Raw genomic sequence first — 16,904 nt, forward strand, 5'->3', positions numbered from 1 at the left:
AGGGTCCTACTGCTCTCAAACGGTGTGATGTCCTACTGCTCTCAGACAGTGTAGGGTCCTACTGCTCTCAGACAGTGTAGGGTCCTACTGCTCTCAAACGGTGTGATGTCCTACTGCTCTCAGACAGTGTATTGTCCTACTGCTCTCAGACAGTGTATTGTCCTACTGCTCTCAGACAGGGTAGTGTCCTTCTGCTATCAGTGTATTGTCCTATTGCTCTCAGACAGTATATTGTCCTACTGCTCTCAGACAGTGTAATGTCCTACTGCTCTCAGACAGTGTAATGTCCTACTCCCGTTCCTTGAAAGCGGCAGCTCTACCCTTTGGCTTATTACGGATGTTGCCTGTAATCCATGGCTTCTGGTTGGGGTATGTACGTACAGTCACTGTGGGGACCACGTCATCGATGCACTCATTTATATCCTGCAGGATATAAGATTTTTAAATGATGATGGAGACAAAACTGAGTGAGATTCACACAAACATACTTTAGGGAGAACCTCAGAGAACCTGATGACAAGTGACAGCATGCTGTGCTTGGTGGGGAGGTACAGTAGATCAGAGGAGAGGGAGATTAATAAGACCCTTTGTAGGAAAGCAAATGAGAACCGCTGGCAGGGCAGCACTTCCCAGGCCCAGGGCTCTGAGGGGTCAACTCAATATCGACTCCAACATGCCGGACATTTATATACCACTCAGTGAGTAATAACCACCCTTATTGGTCTATACTCTTTATTTAGAAGCTTATTTTTACACTGACTGAAAGATGTGGTACTGGAATCCATCATTGGAAAACGTCCTTCTGATATCTGTTGGGCTGGTGCATGAGAACCAGCAATCCTTGATGTGAGCAAAACAAGGTCATAAAATATAACTTCTGCAGACTCAGTTCTTGAGAACATTTTTGAGAGATGCTGGTATCAAATCAAACCATATGTAGAGTTTCCTTCCAAAGCAATGTATTCCCAGCTGAATTTTCCCCCACACTCTTATATCATGCCCAGCCTAAGGTTCCTCCTTCGACACTGTAATGGAGGCAGGCCAAGGAGAGCTCTGCTGTTGACAAGCAAAACCCAACCAGTGTGTTTGTAGTCTCAAAGAGCTGCATAGGATCCGTCATATTAATTAATACAGTATATTGCCATGTAGGTGTTGCTGTCAATGAGGAATCTTCACCTTAATCCACTCAAATCTTTGATACTAGCAAAGGAAAAAGCTCTCAGGTAAGAGTGAAACAAAAATGTTTTATTGAATAAATATTGGATGCCTCGAGAATGATTGGCACATGCATATAGAACCCAGGTTGTCTGTGGGAATCTAGACTGCATAAGCCCACTGAACATGAGCTCTGACTGCTAACATGAGTCTCAAGGTCTTAGGCAAGGTTACTCTTTATGCATAATTCGTGAACTTATTCAGACATTAGGGAAATGTTTTAACAGAATGCATTATGGTGGCATGCACAACCAATGAAAGTGAAATTCATACAGTGTGTCGGTTGTTATCAAAACAATAGACTATCATGACAGATTATACATTTTTTATTTATCCAATTTATCCTCAAATCAGAGTGTATTACCTGTCTCCACTGTAATAGCTTCTTTATAAGCCTAGATACTTCTCCATATAGAGTATGTGACGACAGAAACTGGCAGTAACCTTGTGTTGTATTATTTACTTGTCATGCAGGATGTATTTCACAGGATTAAATACTGGTTATACTGTAAACAAACCAGCTCTGTTGGCTCTGATACTAGCCTCTGCTATCAGTTCACTCATGTATATCAAAATATGTATCTGTACTGTCGTGTACAGTTATCATATAGCAAATAGAGACATTTGATACCAGTTAAGATAGCAATGTGTTTGTGTATGGGTGAATGGACCAGAAGTATCCGATAGAAAACTGTTTTAGTTCCCAAGCAATGGACGATTGAGAGTCTGAGGTGCTGCTGATGAGGAGTTAGCTTTTAAGTGTGTTCTATTGTTTCTGCTCGTAAAGCCATCCCACTGAGACACCACCTCCTCATAATGTATTATCTGGACACATGGATTCCTCTTAGTTCCACTTCATAGGACAGACTATTACTTTTAAGTGTGTTCTATTGATTCTGCTCGTAAAGCCATCCCTCTGAGACACCACCTCCTCATAATGTATTATCTGGACACATGGATTCCTCTTAGTTCCACTTCATAGGACAGAGTATTACTTTTAAGTGTGTTCTATTGTTTCTGCTCGTAAAGCCATCCCTCTGAGACACCACCTCCTCATAATGTATTATCTGGACACATGGATTCCTCTTAGTTCCACTTCATAGGACAGAGTATTACTTTTAAGTGTGTTCTATTGTTTCTGCTCGTAAAGCCATCCCTCTGAGACACCACCTCCTCATAATGTATTATCTGGACACATGGATTCCTCTTAGTTCCACTTCATAGGACAGAGTATTACTTTTAAGTGTGTTCTATTGTTTCTGCTCGTAAAGCCATCCCTCTGAGACACCACCTCCTCATAATGTATTATCTGGACACATCGATTCCTCTTAGTTCCACTTCATAGGACAGAGTATTACTTTTCCCTGGTCCTGGAATGAGCTTAGCACATTGTTTATTGTTAGTTACAGTGCTGACTGTGCTGTACGTCTGATGGCAGGGGGTTCACATTTTTGTCAGATGACAGAACAGCTCTCCTTTCGAACGTGTTTCCTTGTATAGTTTGAATGGGTCAACCGGAACAGTAGTTCATTAAGTTGCTATAATTGGGTGCGGTCACCCGTGACCATGGTTTGGAAACATAGAGGTTAAAGGCATATTCACAGCCAGCATCAACATGGTCCCACCATTGAAAAAAGCCATGATGATAGCCGGCACCTTTGGGCACAAAGGCCATGATGAGACACATATGTCACACAGTGTATATATTATACAATGAAAGCCAGTAAGAAAACGATGGAGCTTAGGATGCACGCTCAACCAAGCACGACCTTAATTCATCCACTCAAATTAGGCAACTCTGCAAGCCAGGGAGAACAAGGCCATGGACCTTCACAGTATATTTTATTTACTTGATAGAGCAAGAAACAGGCCATTATAGGTAGTGAGACTTTCAGTACACACACACACACACACACACACACACACACACACACACACACACACACACACACACACACACACACACACACACACACACACACACACACACACACACACACACACACACACACACACACACACACACACACACACACACTTCCACAGTGAGCCACCCAGGTAGAATCCAATGGTTTTGGTTACAGTACTAACATTTTTTTAAATACTTTCCCTGGCACTTTTTATTGAGTTGGGGCAGTTTGACCTTTGTGTTATTACAAATTATTATCCTGTGTACCAATGAATTGATTGTGGTTGTCAAGCAGTAATGACAGCAATAGCCCTTACCTAGTCTGTTCTCTACACTCTGGGCGCATGTTACAGCATGCTTCCTCTGTAGGAATGGAGAATTGTCATGGTCCATATTTCAGCAGTGAGAGGATGGTAGTGACCACCCAGGAGAGAAACACTCTCAGAGACTATACCGGAGGAGGAGAACATATCTTATAGATGATGATGAAAATCGGACAAACCTTAGGAACGAGGACAGATTTATGAGTTAATAAAGCATTTAGAAAAATATATATACTTAGTGTACAAAATATTTAGGGCACCTGCTATTTCCATGACATAAACTGACCAGGTGAATCCAGGTTATTTCACCTGGTCAGTGTGGTCAGTGTAGTCAGTGTAGGTGAAGGGGAGGAGAAAGGTTAAAGAAAGATGTTTAAGCCTTGAGACATGGATGATATATGTGTGCCATTCAAATGGTGAATGGGCAAGACAAAATATTTAAATACCTTTGAATGGGAAATGGTAGTTTTGTGTCAAGAACTGCAACATGGACCAGAATCTCTGTGGAACGCGTTCAACAGCTTGTAGAGTCCATGCCCCAACAAACTGAGGCTGGGGGGTTGTACACTCAGTTTATGTCTATCTATCTATCTATCTATCTATCTATCTATCTATCTATCTATCTATCTATCTATCTATCTATCTATCTATCTATCTATCTATCTATCTATCTATCTATCTATCTATCTATCTATCTATCTACTCTCTCTCTCTCTCTCTCTCTCTCTCTTTCTCTCTCTTTCTTTCTCTCTCTTTCTCTCTCTCTGATTGAGGCAGCAGGGGGCGCAACACGTTGTTTTCTTCTCTCTGAGTAGAATTGTGTTTCAGGACGCCAGAGAGAGAGAGAGAAAGGAGAGGGAGAAAGTGAACGGAATAAAGTCATGTTGACCAGTGACCAGCACGTCTACAGAACGTTTGGATATTTGGAGCGGGTTTAAAATTGATTCGGTGGTAGTAACTTATTTACACCTGGATGGAACTCTGGCGATGCGCTTGGATTTTAGGATAACTGGCGCCACAATTGAGAAGCAGCAATACTGCACTGGAGAAAGCAACAAGGTAGCAAACACAAACACAGTCATCCAAGGTAGGAATAGACAATTTACGTTTTATGAAAGTGTAATAATATAGGCCTAATAATAATCATAATAGCCTAATCATAATCATATAATACATTAGGAAACATTATAATGCAATTGATGAAATGATTGACAAGTTAGTAATTTAGAACATAATTATGCGTATAATGTTTTTGTTTGTCGACTAATTTCTTTCAAATAAAATGCAAATGGTAGCCTACATGCTATGTTTCTCATAAATTGCCAAGGATTTCAGATTTTGAAAGTGTAATTTAATTTGGCTCGCTCCTGCGCGCTCACCAAACCCCTCAGTCTGGACGAGAGCCTCCTGTCCCGTCCCTGTCGGGTTTGACAGAATGTCGATATTTTTGCCCAGGGTGCAGCCAGCTTTCTGTTTGTTGATAACACAGATATATACATGCCTGCAATTGTGATGTTGTTTACCATAACTGAATCATATTTGTAATAGCCCAGCCTCATAATACGTTTTAAAGAAGTTTGAATTAACAGTCCTAGCCTACATGTTTTTGGATAAATTACAATTATAGGCTGTTGTGCAAATAAAGTAAATAGATATTGTGGATATTATTTATTTAATGACAATGGAACTTTCCAAACCTCACGTGGAGTGGAATTGCACCAGTGTGAGACAAACAAAACAGATAGGTCTATGTTTAAGTTGAAGTGATCTTTATACCCCCACATTCATCATACCACGTGTGATTTATATTGAGAGATACATCACAGATTCGTTTTTACTATGAGCACACTGCAGTCCAGCCATCTGAAAATGGAGTTCTGTTTCCGTGGGTGGGCACTCATCAGGACCAGGGTTAGGGTCAAGGGTCAACACACATGGTCAAGTGGGCAGAACCTTCAGACAATCTGAGACACTAAAGAGCAGACCAGACACTGCATGTAGTCTTGAGGTGTAAGCTTTGTGTTAAATATGATATTACTGCTTTATTGCTGTGTTATGAATGTCATTATGTCTGCAAGTACAACATATCCTTTTTTTTAGGTATTGTAGCCCTCAAAATCTAGGAGATATGAGGGAACTTTGTATCTGGATTCTGAGGTGAGATATCACTTGACACTTATTACAGTCTGATCATGTTGGTGTACTGTACACTGAACAGACTCATCATAAACATGTTGGTGTACTGTACACTGAACAGACTCATCATAAACATGTTGGTGTACTGTACACTGAACAGACTCATCATAAACATGTTGTATCACACTGCAGCTGCTGATCATGTTGGTGTACTGTACACTGAACAGACTCATCTTAAACATGTTGGTGTACTGTACACTGAACAGACTCATCTTAAACATGTTGGTGTACTGTACACTGAACAGACTCATCATAAACATGTTGTATCACACTGCAGCTGCTGATCATGCACTATGCATGACTCAATTTAATAGTTTTGTTTTAATTGTCTCCATTTCAGATAACAATCTTTTTTTCTCTGTAAAAACTGCTGTTAAATGTGTTATAGCTCAGTATGCTATCTGTCACACACAGAGTTTCCATGCTTCTGCTGCTGCTCAGGCCAAATCCCCTGGATTGCCAGCTCACTACAGACCACAGGAAGGTCAGTAGAGTGGCTGGGGGTCAGCAGAGGGGAGAAGGGGAGCAGGGGGGGGGTTGTGCTGAGTGGAGGGCACGGAATCTGTGTTTTAACGTGTGTGGTCTGTTTGACATCCCCAAGCCCAGGTTGATATACCTCCCTCGTGTGTTTGCAGCCTGAGAATCAATTTATCACTCGCCTTTATCATCATCTCACGCCGGTTGGCACAGACTCACGGAATCTGAACTGCCAAAGAAGGCATGATCTTGTCTTCCGATCGTAACCCTAGCCAACCCTAGCCAATTAGCACCCTCCAGTTCCTTTCAACTGTACAGAGGAAGATTATAATGTCTGCTGCCGTGATGCTATTGTTCAACCACAAAGCCATTGAATACAACACTAGTCTATCCCGGCCCATGTATACATGCAATCAGTCATTGAGGAAGGAAGAGCGAGAGACAGATAGGGAAAGAGAGAGAGAGAGCAAATGAATGATGGATCAATATTTATAACTGTCCTTTTGGAGAGTGTTGATGGACAGGCTAACTATCCAATCACAGACAACTGTCTGACAGGGCATTCCTCTCTGGGAGAGAGCTTGTCTCTGTTGGCCCTCTGCGTTTCCAGGAGTCCAGCTGTTTGACCCATGGCTGACCCTGGAGATGACAGTGGAGTAGAATTACAAAGGCTGCAGCGAGGAGGGGGCCATGGTCTGAGTGATCTCTGAATAGCCCCATGTCGGTGACTGACAGAAGGAGAGCTATCTGCCAACTCTCCCTACTATCCGTTTGGGTATTCTCTTACAGTCTTCTCAACGCCAAAGGGAGGCTGAGCCTTTACCATGTGCATGTGTAAGCTCACAGAGGACAGGATGAATGTAGACAAAGTGGCTCTTTAAAGAGCTGGATTTCCCTCTTTGCGGCTCCTCGGGCAAAGCTGGCTGGCGCAGGGCAGGGTTGGCTGGCGCAGGGCAGGGTTGGCTGGCGCAGGGTCCTGAGACAGAGAGTGCAGTGATAGCCACTAAGACGCTAATACGTCTCTGGCAGCGTTACACAGAGGGCTAAAGTCAACACAGGGATATGCAGGTAGTCAGTAGGGGATGGGAGAGTAGCAGACAACCTCTAATCAAACAAATATGGGCTTTATCTGACATGAACAGAAGCTAATCTTATACAGAGCGAGGGAGAGAAAAAAACATTGTTGATGAGATGACATTGTCTCATTGGCTTCAAGTCTTTCATGAGAATGATTTCTGGGAAGCCCTCTAATGTAATGATGTTATTATTTTGCTTCTCTAGTCTGCTCTCAAGTGGTGTTTGTTATCCGTGCTGTGGGTGGTGTAAGGCTTTAACTCAGGATGTTCCTGCAGGTTCCTCAAAGGGCAGAGCCCCAGCAGCAGGAGGCTGGAGGAGTGCAGGGTGGGGGCCCAGGCTCCTGGGGCTCCTGGGGGCCTTGGTCCTCCTGCTCCCGCTCCTGTGGGGGAGGGGTTCAGGAACAGAACCGACCCTGCCTACCCTCCTACAACCCCTCCATGGGTGCAGCTGCCTACCCCTCCAGGCCAGGTGGCCACCACCCCCAGCACCCCAACCAGAACCCAGGCCATGTAATGTCTGCCCTAAGACCCACTGTCCCGCTGCACCGCACCAATCCTGGGAGACCCCCACCCTCCAACAGCAACACCAGCTTGGCCCGCCGAGGCGAGCTGAGGGACCAGCAGAGAGACAGAGAGGCCCATGCTGGACACAGGTACAGTATCTATCACACCATACAGACAGGGGCCTGTCTCTGTCTTTCAGTCTGGCCTGTGTTTAATGCCCTGTCTAAAAGTGTCCCTGTCGAGCTCCAGCTCACCCCATGGTTCATTGGACTCCCCTCCAGTGTAAAGCTATTCTTTTATGGATGGAGTCAATGGCTCGGCTTGTACTTGGCGGGTTTGTGGCCTCCTTCCTGTGAGCTCGAGTTAAAAAGCTTTTAAATAAATAGAGCTGACAGTTGAGTAATGGGGGTTGTTGACGTAGGAATCCAAGCCTCCAGACAAAAGCGCTCTCTGCTTGGCGCTTGCTTGCTGACATTATTATCCATCCGCTTCTCAGAAGTAATTTGCACTTGTGATGTGTGTCTTTGACATTTTATTTGACAGTCTTTGATAATCCAGGCAACACATTTTGAAAGTAAACAAGTGCCGTAAGTGGAGGCTATTATACACAGACAATTGTCTTTACACGTGTGTGTGTGTGTGTGTGTGTGTGTGTGTGTGTTTGTGTGTGTGTGTGTTTTCAGGATGGGCAGTGACAGTCCCATCATTCCAGGGAAGTATGGCTATGGGAGGATGCCTTATGTTGTGTCTCTCCAGGGAGACAAAGGCCAGACGTCTGGAATAGAGACAGGGGCTGGCCGCTCCCACAGACAGAGACGCTCCCCGTTCTCTGACCCCAGCCCATCAGCCACCAGGCACGGAGGCCACAGGCCAAACCCCTACCGTCCGCCCTACAACAACCCCCATCTCCACAGCTACAGCCCAGTCTATTACCAGCCCCCAGCCTCCCAACCTAGGTCTAACCCTAACCCAGCCTCCCCTCCCAGGGCTAACCCTAGCCCAGCCTCCCAGCCCAGGTCTAATACTAACCCTAACTCTAACCCTAACCCAGCCCCCCAGCCTAGGGATAACCCTAATTCAGCCCCCCAGCATAGGTCTAACCCTAACCCAGCCTCCCAGCCCAGGGCTAACTCTAACCCAGTCCCCCAACCCAGGTCTAACCCTAACCCAGCCTCCCAGACCAGGTCAAACCCTAACCCAGCCTCCCAGCCCAGGGCTAACCCTAACCCAGCCCCCCAGCCCAGGGCTACCTCTAACCCTAGCCTAGCCCCTCAGCCCAGGGCTAACTCTAACCCTAACCCAGCCCCCAGGCCCAGGTCTAACCCTAATTCTAACCCACCCTGGTCCTCCTCACTCTACCAGCCCAGCCAGGGGCACCAACCTAGGCAGGAGCAGCAGCACTCATCCAGCCAGGCCTCAGCGGATCATCAACCCTTTGGACTGCCCTACAACCCCCTGCCCACCTCCTGTGTGGGAGAGCACAACAAGTACAAGATTTGCAACACCGATGTAAGAACGGTTCAGCCATCACTTATGATCATTTATGAATGAATCCCTCACTGTAACCCACAGCTAAACAGCTAAATCAATTGTGAAGGGTAAAACATGGGGGTTATTAAGGAAGATGAGGTCTGATAAGACAGTTATAGTGGATATGTTGCGATGGTTGACTTTGATAGGCACCGATTGCAAAGACTGAAAATGGCGCTGTTTTACGGTCTCCTAACCAATTGTGCTATTATTGTGTTTTTTTTTGCGTTATTTGTAAATGATTTTGTACATAATGTTTCTGCAACCGTATCTAACGGAAGAAAATAGCTTCTGGATATCAGGACAGCGATCACTCACCTCGGATTAGACAAAGATTTCTTCAACAACAACAACAAGCAGGACTCACACGATATTCTCCAAACACCCCACAGGGCAGACATCCCAATTATTCGCAAAAGGAAGCGACGCAGAGGACGAATAGCCGGATGCCTCGTCTGGAACCGCAGAAGACATCTAGGAAAGCTGCCATTACCGTGAATATTACTCGCCGACGTGCAATCATTGGACAATAAACTAGACGAGGTAAGATCACGAATATCCTACCAACGGGACATCAACGGGACATAATATCCTATGCTTTACGGAATCGTGGCTGAATGACGACATGGATAGAACAGCACACTCCACTCTGTGCATATTTGTAAACAACAGCTAAGGAAGTCTCTAGATTTTGCTCACCTGAAGTAGAGTATATTGTGATAAATTGCAGGCCACACTACTTACCTAGAGTTCTCAGCTATACTTTTCGTGGCTGTTTATTTACCACCAAAGACAGATGCTGGCACTAAGACCGCACTCAGTCAGCTGTTTAAGGAAATAAGCAAACAGGAAACCACTTACCCAGAGGCGGCGCTCCTAGTGGCCGGAGACTTTAATGCAGGGAAACTTAAATCAGTTCTACCAAATCTCTATCAACATGTTAAATGTGCAACCAGATGGAAAGAAATTCTAGATCACCTGTACTCCACACACAGAGACACGTACAATGCTCTCCTTCGCCCTCCATTTGGTAAATCCGACCACAACTCTATCCTCCTGATTCCTGCTTACAAGCAAAAATGAAAGCAGGAAGGACCAGTGACTCGGGCTATAAAAAAATGGTCAGATGAAGCAGATGTTAAACTACTGGACTGCTTTGCTATCACAGACTGGAACATGTTCCGGGATTCTTCCGATGACATTGAGGAATACACCACATCAGTCACTGGATTTATCAATAAGTGCATTGAGGACGTCATCCCCACAGTGACTGTACGTACATACCCCAACCAGAAGCCATGGATTACAGGCAACATTCGCACTGAGCTAAAGAGTAGAGCTGCCGCTTTTAAGGTGCGGGATTCTAACCTGGAAGCTTACAAGAAATCCCGCTATGCCCTGCGACGAACCATCACACAGGCAAAGCGTCAATACAGGACGAAGGTTGAATCATACTACACCGGCTCTGACGCTCGTCAGATGTGGCAGGACTTGACAACGATTATGGACTACAAAGGGAAGCACAGCCGCAAGCTGCCCAGTGACACGAGCCTACCAGATGAGCTAAATCACTTCTATGCTCGCTTCGAGGTAAGCAACACTGAGGCATGCATGAGAGCATCAGCTGTACCGGACGACTGTGTGATCACACTCTCCGTAGCCGACGTGAGTAAGACCTTTAAACAGGTCAACATACACAAGGCTGCGGGGCCAGACGGATTACCAGGACGTGTGCTCTGGGCATGTGCTGACCAATTGGCAGGTGTCTTTACCGACATTTTTAACATGTCCCTGATTGAGTCTGTAATACCAACATGCTTCAAGCAGACAACCATAGTCCCTGTGCCCAAGAACACAAAGGCAACCTGCCTAAATGACTACAGACCCGTAGCACTCATGTCCGTAGCCATGAAGTGCTTTGAAAGGCTGGTAATGGCTCACATCAACACCATTATCCCAGAAACCCTAGACCCACTCCAATTTGCATACCGCCCAAACAGATCCACAGATGATGCAATCTCTATTGCACTCCACACTGCCCTTTCCCACCTGGACAAAAGGAACACCTATGTGAGAATGCTATTCATTGACTACAGTTCAGCGTTCAACACCATAGTGCCCACAAAGCTCATCACCAAGCTAAGGATCCTGGAACTAAACATCTCCCTCTGCAACTGGATCCTGGACTTCCTGACGGGCCGCCCCCAGGTGGTGAGGGTAGGTAGCAACACATCTGCCATGCTGATCCTCAACACTGTAGCTCCCCAGAGGTGCGTGCTCAGTCCCCTCCTGTACTCCCTGTTCACCCACGACTGCATGGCCAGGCACGATTCCAACACCATCATTAGGTTTGCTGATGACACAACAGTGGTAGGAGGTCAGAGACCTGGCCGGGTGGAACCAGAATAACAACCTATCCCTCAACGTAACCAAGACTAATGAGATGATTGTGGACTACAGGAAAAGGAGCACCAAGCACGTCCCCATTCTCATCGATGGGGCTGTAGTGGAGCAGGTTGAGAGCTTCAAATTCCTTGGTGTCCACATCAACAACAAATTAGATTGGTCCAAACACACCAAGACAGCTGTGAATCAAATCAAATCAAATGTATTTATATAGCCCTTCTTACATCAGCTGATATCTCAAAGTGCTGTACAGAAACCCAGCCTAAAACCCCAAACAGCAAGCATTTTAAAAATGATTTTTAAAAATGTAAAAGACAATACGTTTTGTGCTCCTGTCTATTTCTCGCAAGTCTCTATTATTATAAAGGACATTGAAACACCAGTGCATTACCAAATGCAAAGTGAAGAGGGCACGACAAAGCCTATTCCCCCTCAAGAAACTAAAAAGATTTGGCATGGGTCCTGAGATCCTCAAAGGTTCTACAGCTGCAACATCGAGTGCATCCTGACCGGTTGCATCACTGCCTGGTACGGCAACTACTCGGCCTCCGACCGCAAGGCACTTCAGAGGGTAGTGCATATGGCCCAGTACATCACTGGGGCAAAGCCGCCTGCCATCCAGGACCTCTACACCAGGCGGTGTCAGAGGAAGGCCCTAAAAATTGTCAAAGACCCCAGCCACCCCAGTCATAGACTGTTCTCTCTACTACCGCATGGCAAGCGGTACCGGAGAGCCAAGTCTAGGACAAAATGGCTTCTCAACAGTTTTTACCCCCAAGTCATAAGACTCCTGAACAGGTAACCAAATGGTTACTATTTGCATTGTGTGCCCCCCCCCCCCAACCCCTCTTTTACGCTGCTGCTACTCTCTGTTAATCTTATATGCACAGTCACTTTAACGATACCTACATGTACATACTACCTCAATAAGCCTGACTGACAGGTGTCTGTATATAGCCTCGCTACTCTTTTTTCAAATGTCTTTTTACTGTTGTTTTATTTCTTTACTTACCTACACACACACACACACACACACATACACACACACACACACACACACACACACACACACACACACACACACACACACACACACACACACACACACACACACACACACACACACACCTTTTTTCTCCACACCATTGGTTAGAGCCTGTAAGTAAGCATTTCACTGTAATGCTTACTTACAGGTTGTTGTATTTGGTGCACGTGACAAATAAACTTTGATTTGATTTGAATTTACCTTGGGGGAGAATGTGGCCATGTCTTGACTTAGTAGGCCGGGGGATACATATTCACTCTCTTTCTATCTGTCTATATGTCTGTCCAGGCCTGTCCTCCAGCCAGTAGACACATCAGAGCGGTGCAGTGTTCTTCCTACAACAGCTATCCCTTCATGGGTCGACTGTACGAGTGGGAGCCTTTCAATGAAGGTATGGGAGGGTCTTGTCATGTTTTTCATATTGCCTTGGTGTTGGACAATATTATCCAAGGTGTGAGGTGATGTAAGCACCACAGTATGTCACCTGTCTCAGCCATTTTGATGCATGTCCTGAGCTGCCAGATGTTGTTTAGCTGTTTAGAGATCTAGGTGTCTTATGTATCCAAGCAACAGTCAAAACACCTCAAGGATAGACAATTACTTTTAGGATACTGATGAACATGTTATGTTTTTCTTCTCTCTGTTGGAGTGAATGGCATTTACGGCAGACGTATGACTTGATTAAAGCTCAAATAACTTCAGTTTAGTTGATGAGGACAAGTCAAGTTCGCTATCTCAAACACATGAACATGCAATTACAACACTTTTAGCATAGCTGTCCTTGTAACCTCATGAGCAAAACATCTGAGTGAAGTCCAAGGGCAGGTGGATTACAAACCTGACGTTACATTCACCCCACTGCCTGCCAACTTCCAGTGGTTTCCAGGCCTGGAGGGCATCTGCCTCCCTCCCACACAAGAGACACCACCCAGAGGTCTGTGGTTCTAATTACTACTAATGGATCACCAGAGAAGAGAAAATAACCTGTTAACTTCCCTTGATCCCTTGGATTTATTAGGAATTTAGCTTTCCAAGTGTTTAGAGTGTTAGACTAGTAACCGAAAGGTTGCAAGTTCAAATCCCTGAGCTAACAAGGTACAAATCTGTCATTCTGCCCCTGAACAGGCAGTTAACCCACTGTTCCTAGGCCGTCATTGAAAATAAGAATGTGTTCTTGCCTTGTTAAATAAAGGTGAAATAAAAATAAATTTAAAACAAGACCACTCCTCACATCAGTTGCTAGATGGCAGCATGGCTCAATGGAAGAAAACAACAACTCTACTGCACGACATCACAATTCTAATGCAGCAGTCTACCCAGCTTGTCAACCTACATTGAACAATGTACATTTACAGCCCTGCCAGGCACCCTACTAGAGAGAGATAATGTTTTGTACTCATAAATCATATCAAATCATTTGTTTCTGTGTCTCCTCTGTCACAGTTTCAGGGGACCAGCGTTGTGAGCTCAACTGTCGTGCGATCGGTTTCCGCTTCTATGTGCGTCAATCGGATAGGGTCATCGATGGGACGCCGTGCGGCCAGAACGAGACTTCCATCTGTGTGGCAGGGAGGTGTCAGGTAGGACACTTAACTCAGTTACCAGTGGCCTGGCCAGGCCTGTGTACTCCTGCCAAACCACTCGGAATAGAACAGAACAGTGACAGGATGGATGGAATCAGAGAAGAAAAGCGAAGTTTAATTCATTGAGATGAAAGGTTGACATCATTCCACACAAACTTTCAAACACGATAAAACACAACCCCAATAGAGTTCTCAAGATCAACTGCATCCAAACACAAGATCGTTCTTTTTATTAACAACATTTAATCAATGACACATAACCAGCAGAGGGCAGCAGAGTATATCACTGTTATCTTTCCATAAGGAGTGAAACAGAGGTCAGGTTGGGGTGACTGGGTTCTGAGTCCAGGATCTGGGATCTGGGATCCCAATGAAGGATCATGATGGACATATTTGTTCCTTTAACTTTATTTTTTTTATGTACATCTCTAAAATACACCTTTGGCTAGAAATTGGAGAGACATAAGTCCCTGTGTAAACCTGTTATATTGACTGGCTTTGTGTCCAGTGTGCAGCTGGATACATTTGACTTCTTATTTCAGTAGGATTTAACTCTCAGAAATTTTTTTCCAATATGATTTTAAGCCATAATTCTGAGTGAACCCTTTCCAAGTTGCGCTCTAGGAACTCGTGCTTGCCTCTGAGTCTCCCTTCAACCCAATTTGCTGCGCTCTCAACCACATTTTTTCCCCCCATGCACTGTAATCCAGTGGAGATCTTTACTATATTAAGATTTAATCAAGATAAAGAGTCCCTCTGATCTCATATTAGTTTAGACTAATTTCTACTTTTAATACCAGTGAAATTGTGATTTATCACAGGGGCCAGTGTTCTCACCAGACCTTCAGCCCTCCAGCCGATAGATCTCTGGGCAGTGTGGTGACTAGCTGACCCCATGGAGGGAGTGGTCCGCTTTTATGTGGCCGGGGTGGGATCTCACTCAGTATTCATGCAGCTGGTCTGTGGGTGTGGTATGGACTGCAGTGTGTACTGTACTCTACTATACTGTACTGGACTATACTGAAGCTTATACTGTTGTGGTATGGACAGTAGTGTGGACTAGACTTTCTGGACTGGACTGCTCTACTGTACTCTACTGTACTCTTCTGTACTCTACTGTAGCTTATACTGCTGTGGTCTGCGGGTGTGGTATGAACTGTACAGAACTGTGTACTGTACTTTACTCTATGTGTCTGGGTCATTTTTGGCCCTCTGTCTCTGATACCCTGCAGTGAGTTGCCCAGTAAGTTTACTTCTGTATAACACGGTCCATCTCTGTCCAAGGCGGACCCTGGATTTGAACCGACGCTAACGTCAACACCACTTCCCCAGAAAGCCTAGGCATTTCCGACAGTAACTTCACCATCTGCTACACATTGTGAGCTAAACCAACCAGGGACCATTCTGTACTACTAGGGAACGTATTGAGGCCTGATTTCTGTGTATACTCACCTAGGGAATATATTCAGCAGGTCAGGGCACATCCCATAGTAGCAGCGAGATGCTGTCATAAATTATATTGAGGAGACCAAAGTAGACTGATGACATAGACACTGAAACATCTGCTTTTCCTGCCTTGGCCCTTTTTGCTTGCGTACAATAAAATCACATCTCCTACTGTAGCTGTAACCAAAGGCTCTGTTTATTCTGCCCTCTGTGTGGAGCTGGAGTCAGTTTGCAGCAGGCATCACTTTACTTTGTATGGTTAAACTTTGACTCTGTTATTTCACAATGTGTCTGCAGAGGCTTATGGCTGCATTCTCTTTGAGCTCAATCAGATTTTGCCAATAGATATGTTGCATAGAGTAGAGCCCAGGTCTGTTTCTGCCTTGTCTGTTTCCTGTGGTCCTGCTCAACAGAAAGCAGACCTGTCCTGCACTGTGTGCTGAACTCTGTGTTGCTGTTTTTAATAAGCACAGGGTGTGTGTGCGTGTGTATGTGTGTGTGCGTGGATGGGTGGGGGTGATTTCCTAGTGTGATGAGAGGTGGTGCTAGGGCGTATAATGCAGGAGTATGTGTGTTTATTTATGTGTACCACACACACAATAGATAAATAGAGTTTCCCATTGCAGATCCTGGAGAGCTTGGCATCCTGCCCACTCATAGCCCTATAGCTCTACAGTCCTAAATACACACTGTAGACACAGACAGGTTTGACCTAAATTAGGCTCAGTGACAATCCCTGTATTATTGCAGTAGATAATTCGTTCTCAATGATTTACCTGGCTAAATACAGGTTGAATAAATACATATTGATCCTCTACTCTTTCTATTAGTCTGGCTAAACACATGTGTTTTGTGTGGTCCATCCCGGATCAATATGATAAACAACCTAGCTCTCAATCTGACATCTGACCTCTGACCTAAGGTGTCCCTGCATGCTTCTGGTTCATGTTCCTGACCCACTTTGATGATATATCAGTCTGACTTTATAGCTCAGTAAACACGGTGACATTTCCTTTAGGTCCATGTCTCAGAGCTCATACTGTTAGTCAGGCAGTGAGTTGAGTATCAGACTATTAGAGAATGTCAGAAACGGAACATCTTCTTTCTTCAAAATGGCCCTAGATAGTTGAAAAAAGGATTTGGCAGATATCCAGTAGTCATCGGTTAAAAATGCCAGTAAGCCTGCTTGTATTG

The 16,904-nt window shown here is 44.9% G+C and overlaps 1 protein-coding gene across 3 annotated transcripts in view; it reads left to right on the plus strand.

Annotated features, from left to right (window-relative positions):
- The first annotated feature begins 1,117 nt into the window (after window positions 1-1,117).
- Window positions 1,118-16,904, plus strand: part of LOC118370880 (thrombospondin type-1 domain-containing protein 4-like) — a 59,279-nt gene continuing 43,492 nt past the window's right edge. Inside the window, exons 1-7 of one of the 3 annotated variants that reach the window (XM_035756096.2) lie at window positions 1,118-1,223; window positions 5,548-5,604; window positions 6,058-6,127; window positions 7,473-7,849; window positions 8,384-9,209; window positions 12,970-13,072; window positions 14,125-14,261. In XM_035756096.2, coding sequence (XP_035611989.2) covers window positions 1,162-1,223; window positions 5,548-5,604; window positions 6,058-6,127; window positions 7,473-7,849; window positions 8,384-9,209; window positions 12,970-13,072; window positions 14,125-14,261 — 1,632 coding nt within the window. In that variant the 5' untranslated portion in view covers window positions 1,118-1,161. Of the gene's footprint in view, window positions 1,224-4,282; window positions 4,535-5,547; window positions 5,605-6,057; window positions 6,128-7,472; window positions 7,850-8,383; window positions 9,210-12,969; window positions 13,073-14,124; window positions 14,262-16,904 lie in introns of those variants that run through there. The other 2 variants (XM_035756097.2, XM_035756098.2) reach the window with 2 other exon arrangements.

The sequence above is a fragment of the Oncorhynchus keta genome, chromosome 14, assembly GCF_023373465.1.
Source record: "Oncorhynchus keta strain PuntledgeMale-10-30-2019 chromosome 14, Oket_V2, whole genome shotgun sequence".
Lineage (NCBI taxonomy): Eukaryota > Metazoa > Chordata > Actinopteri > Salmoniformes > Salmonidae > Oncorhynchus > Oncorhynchus keta.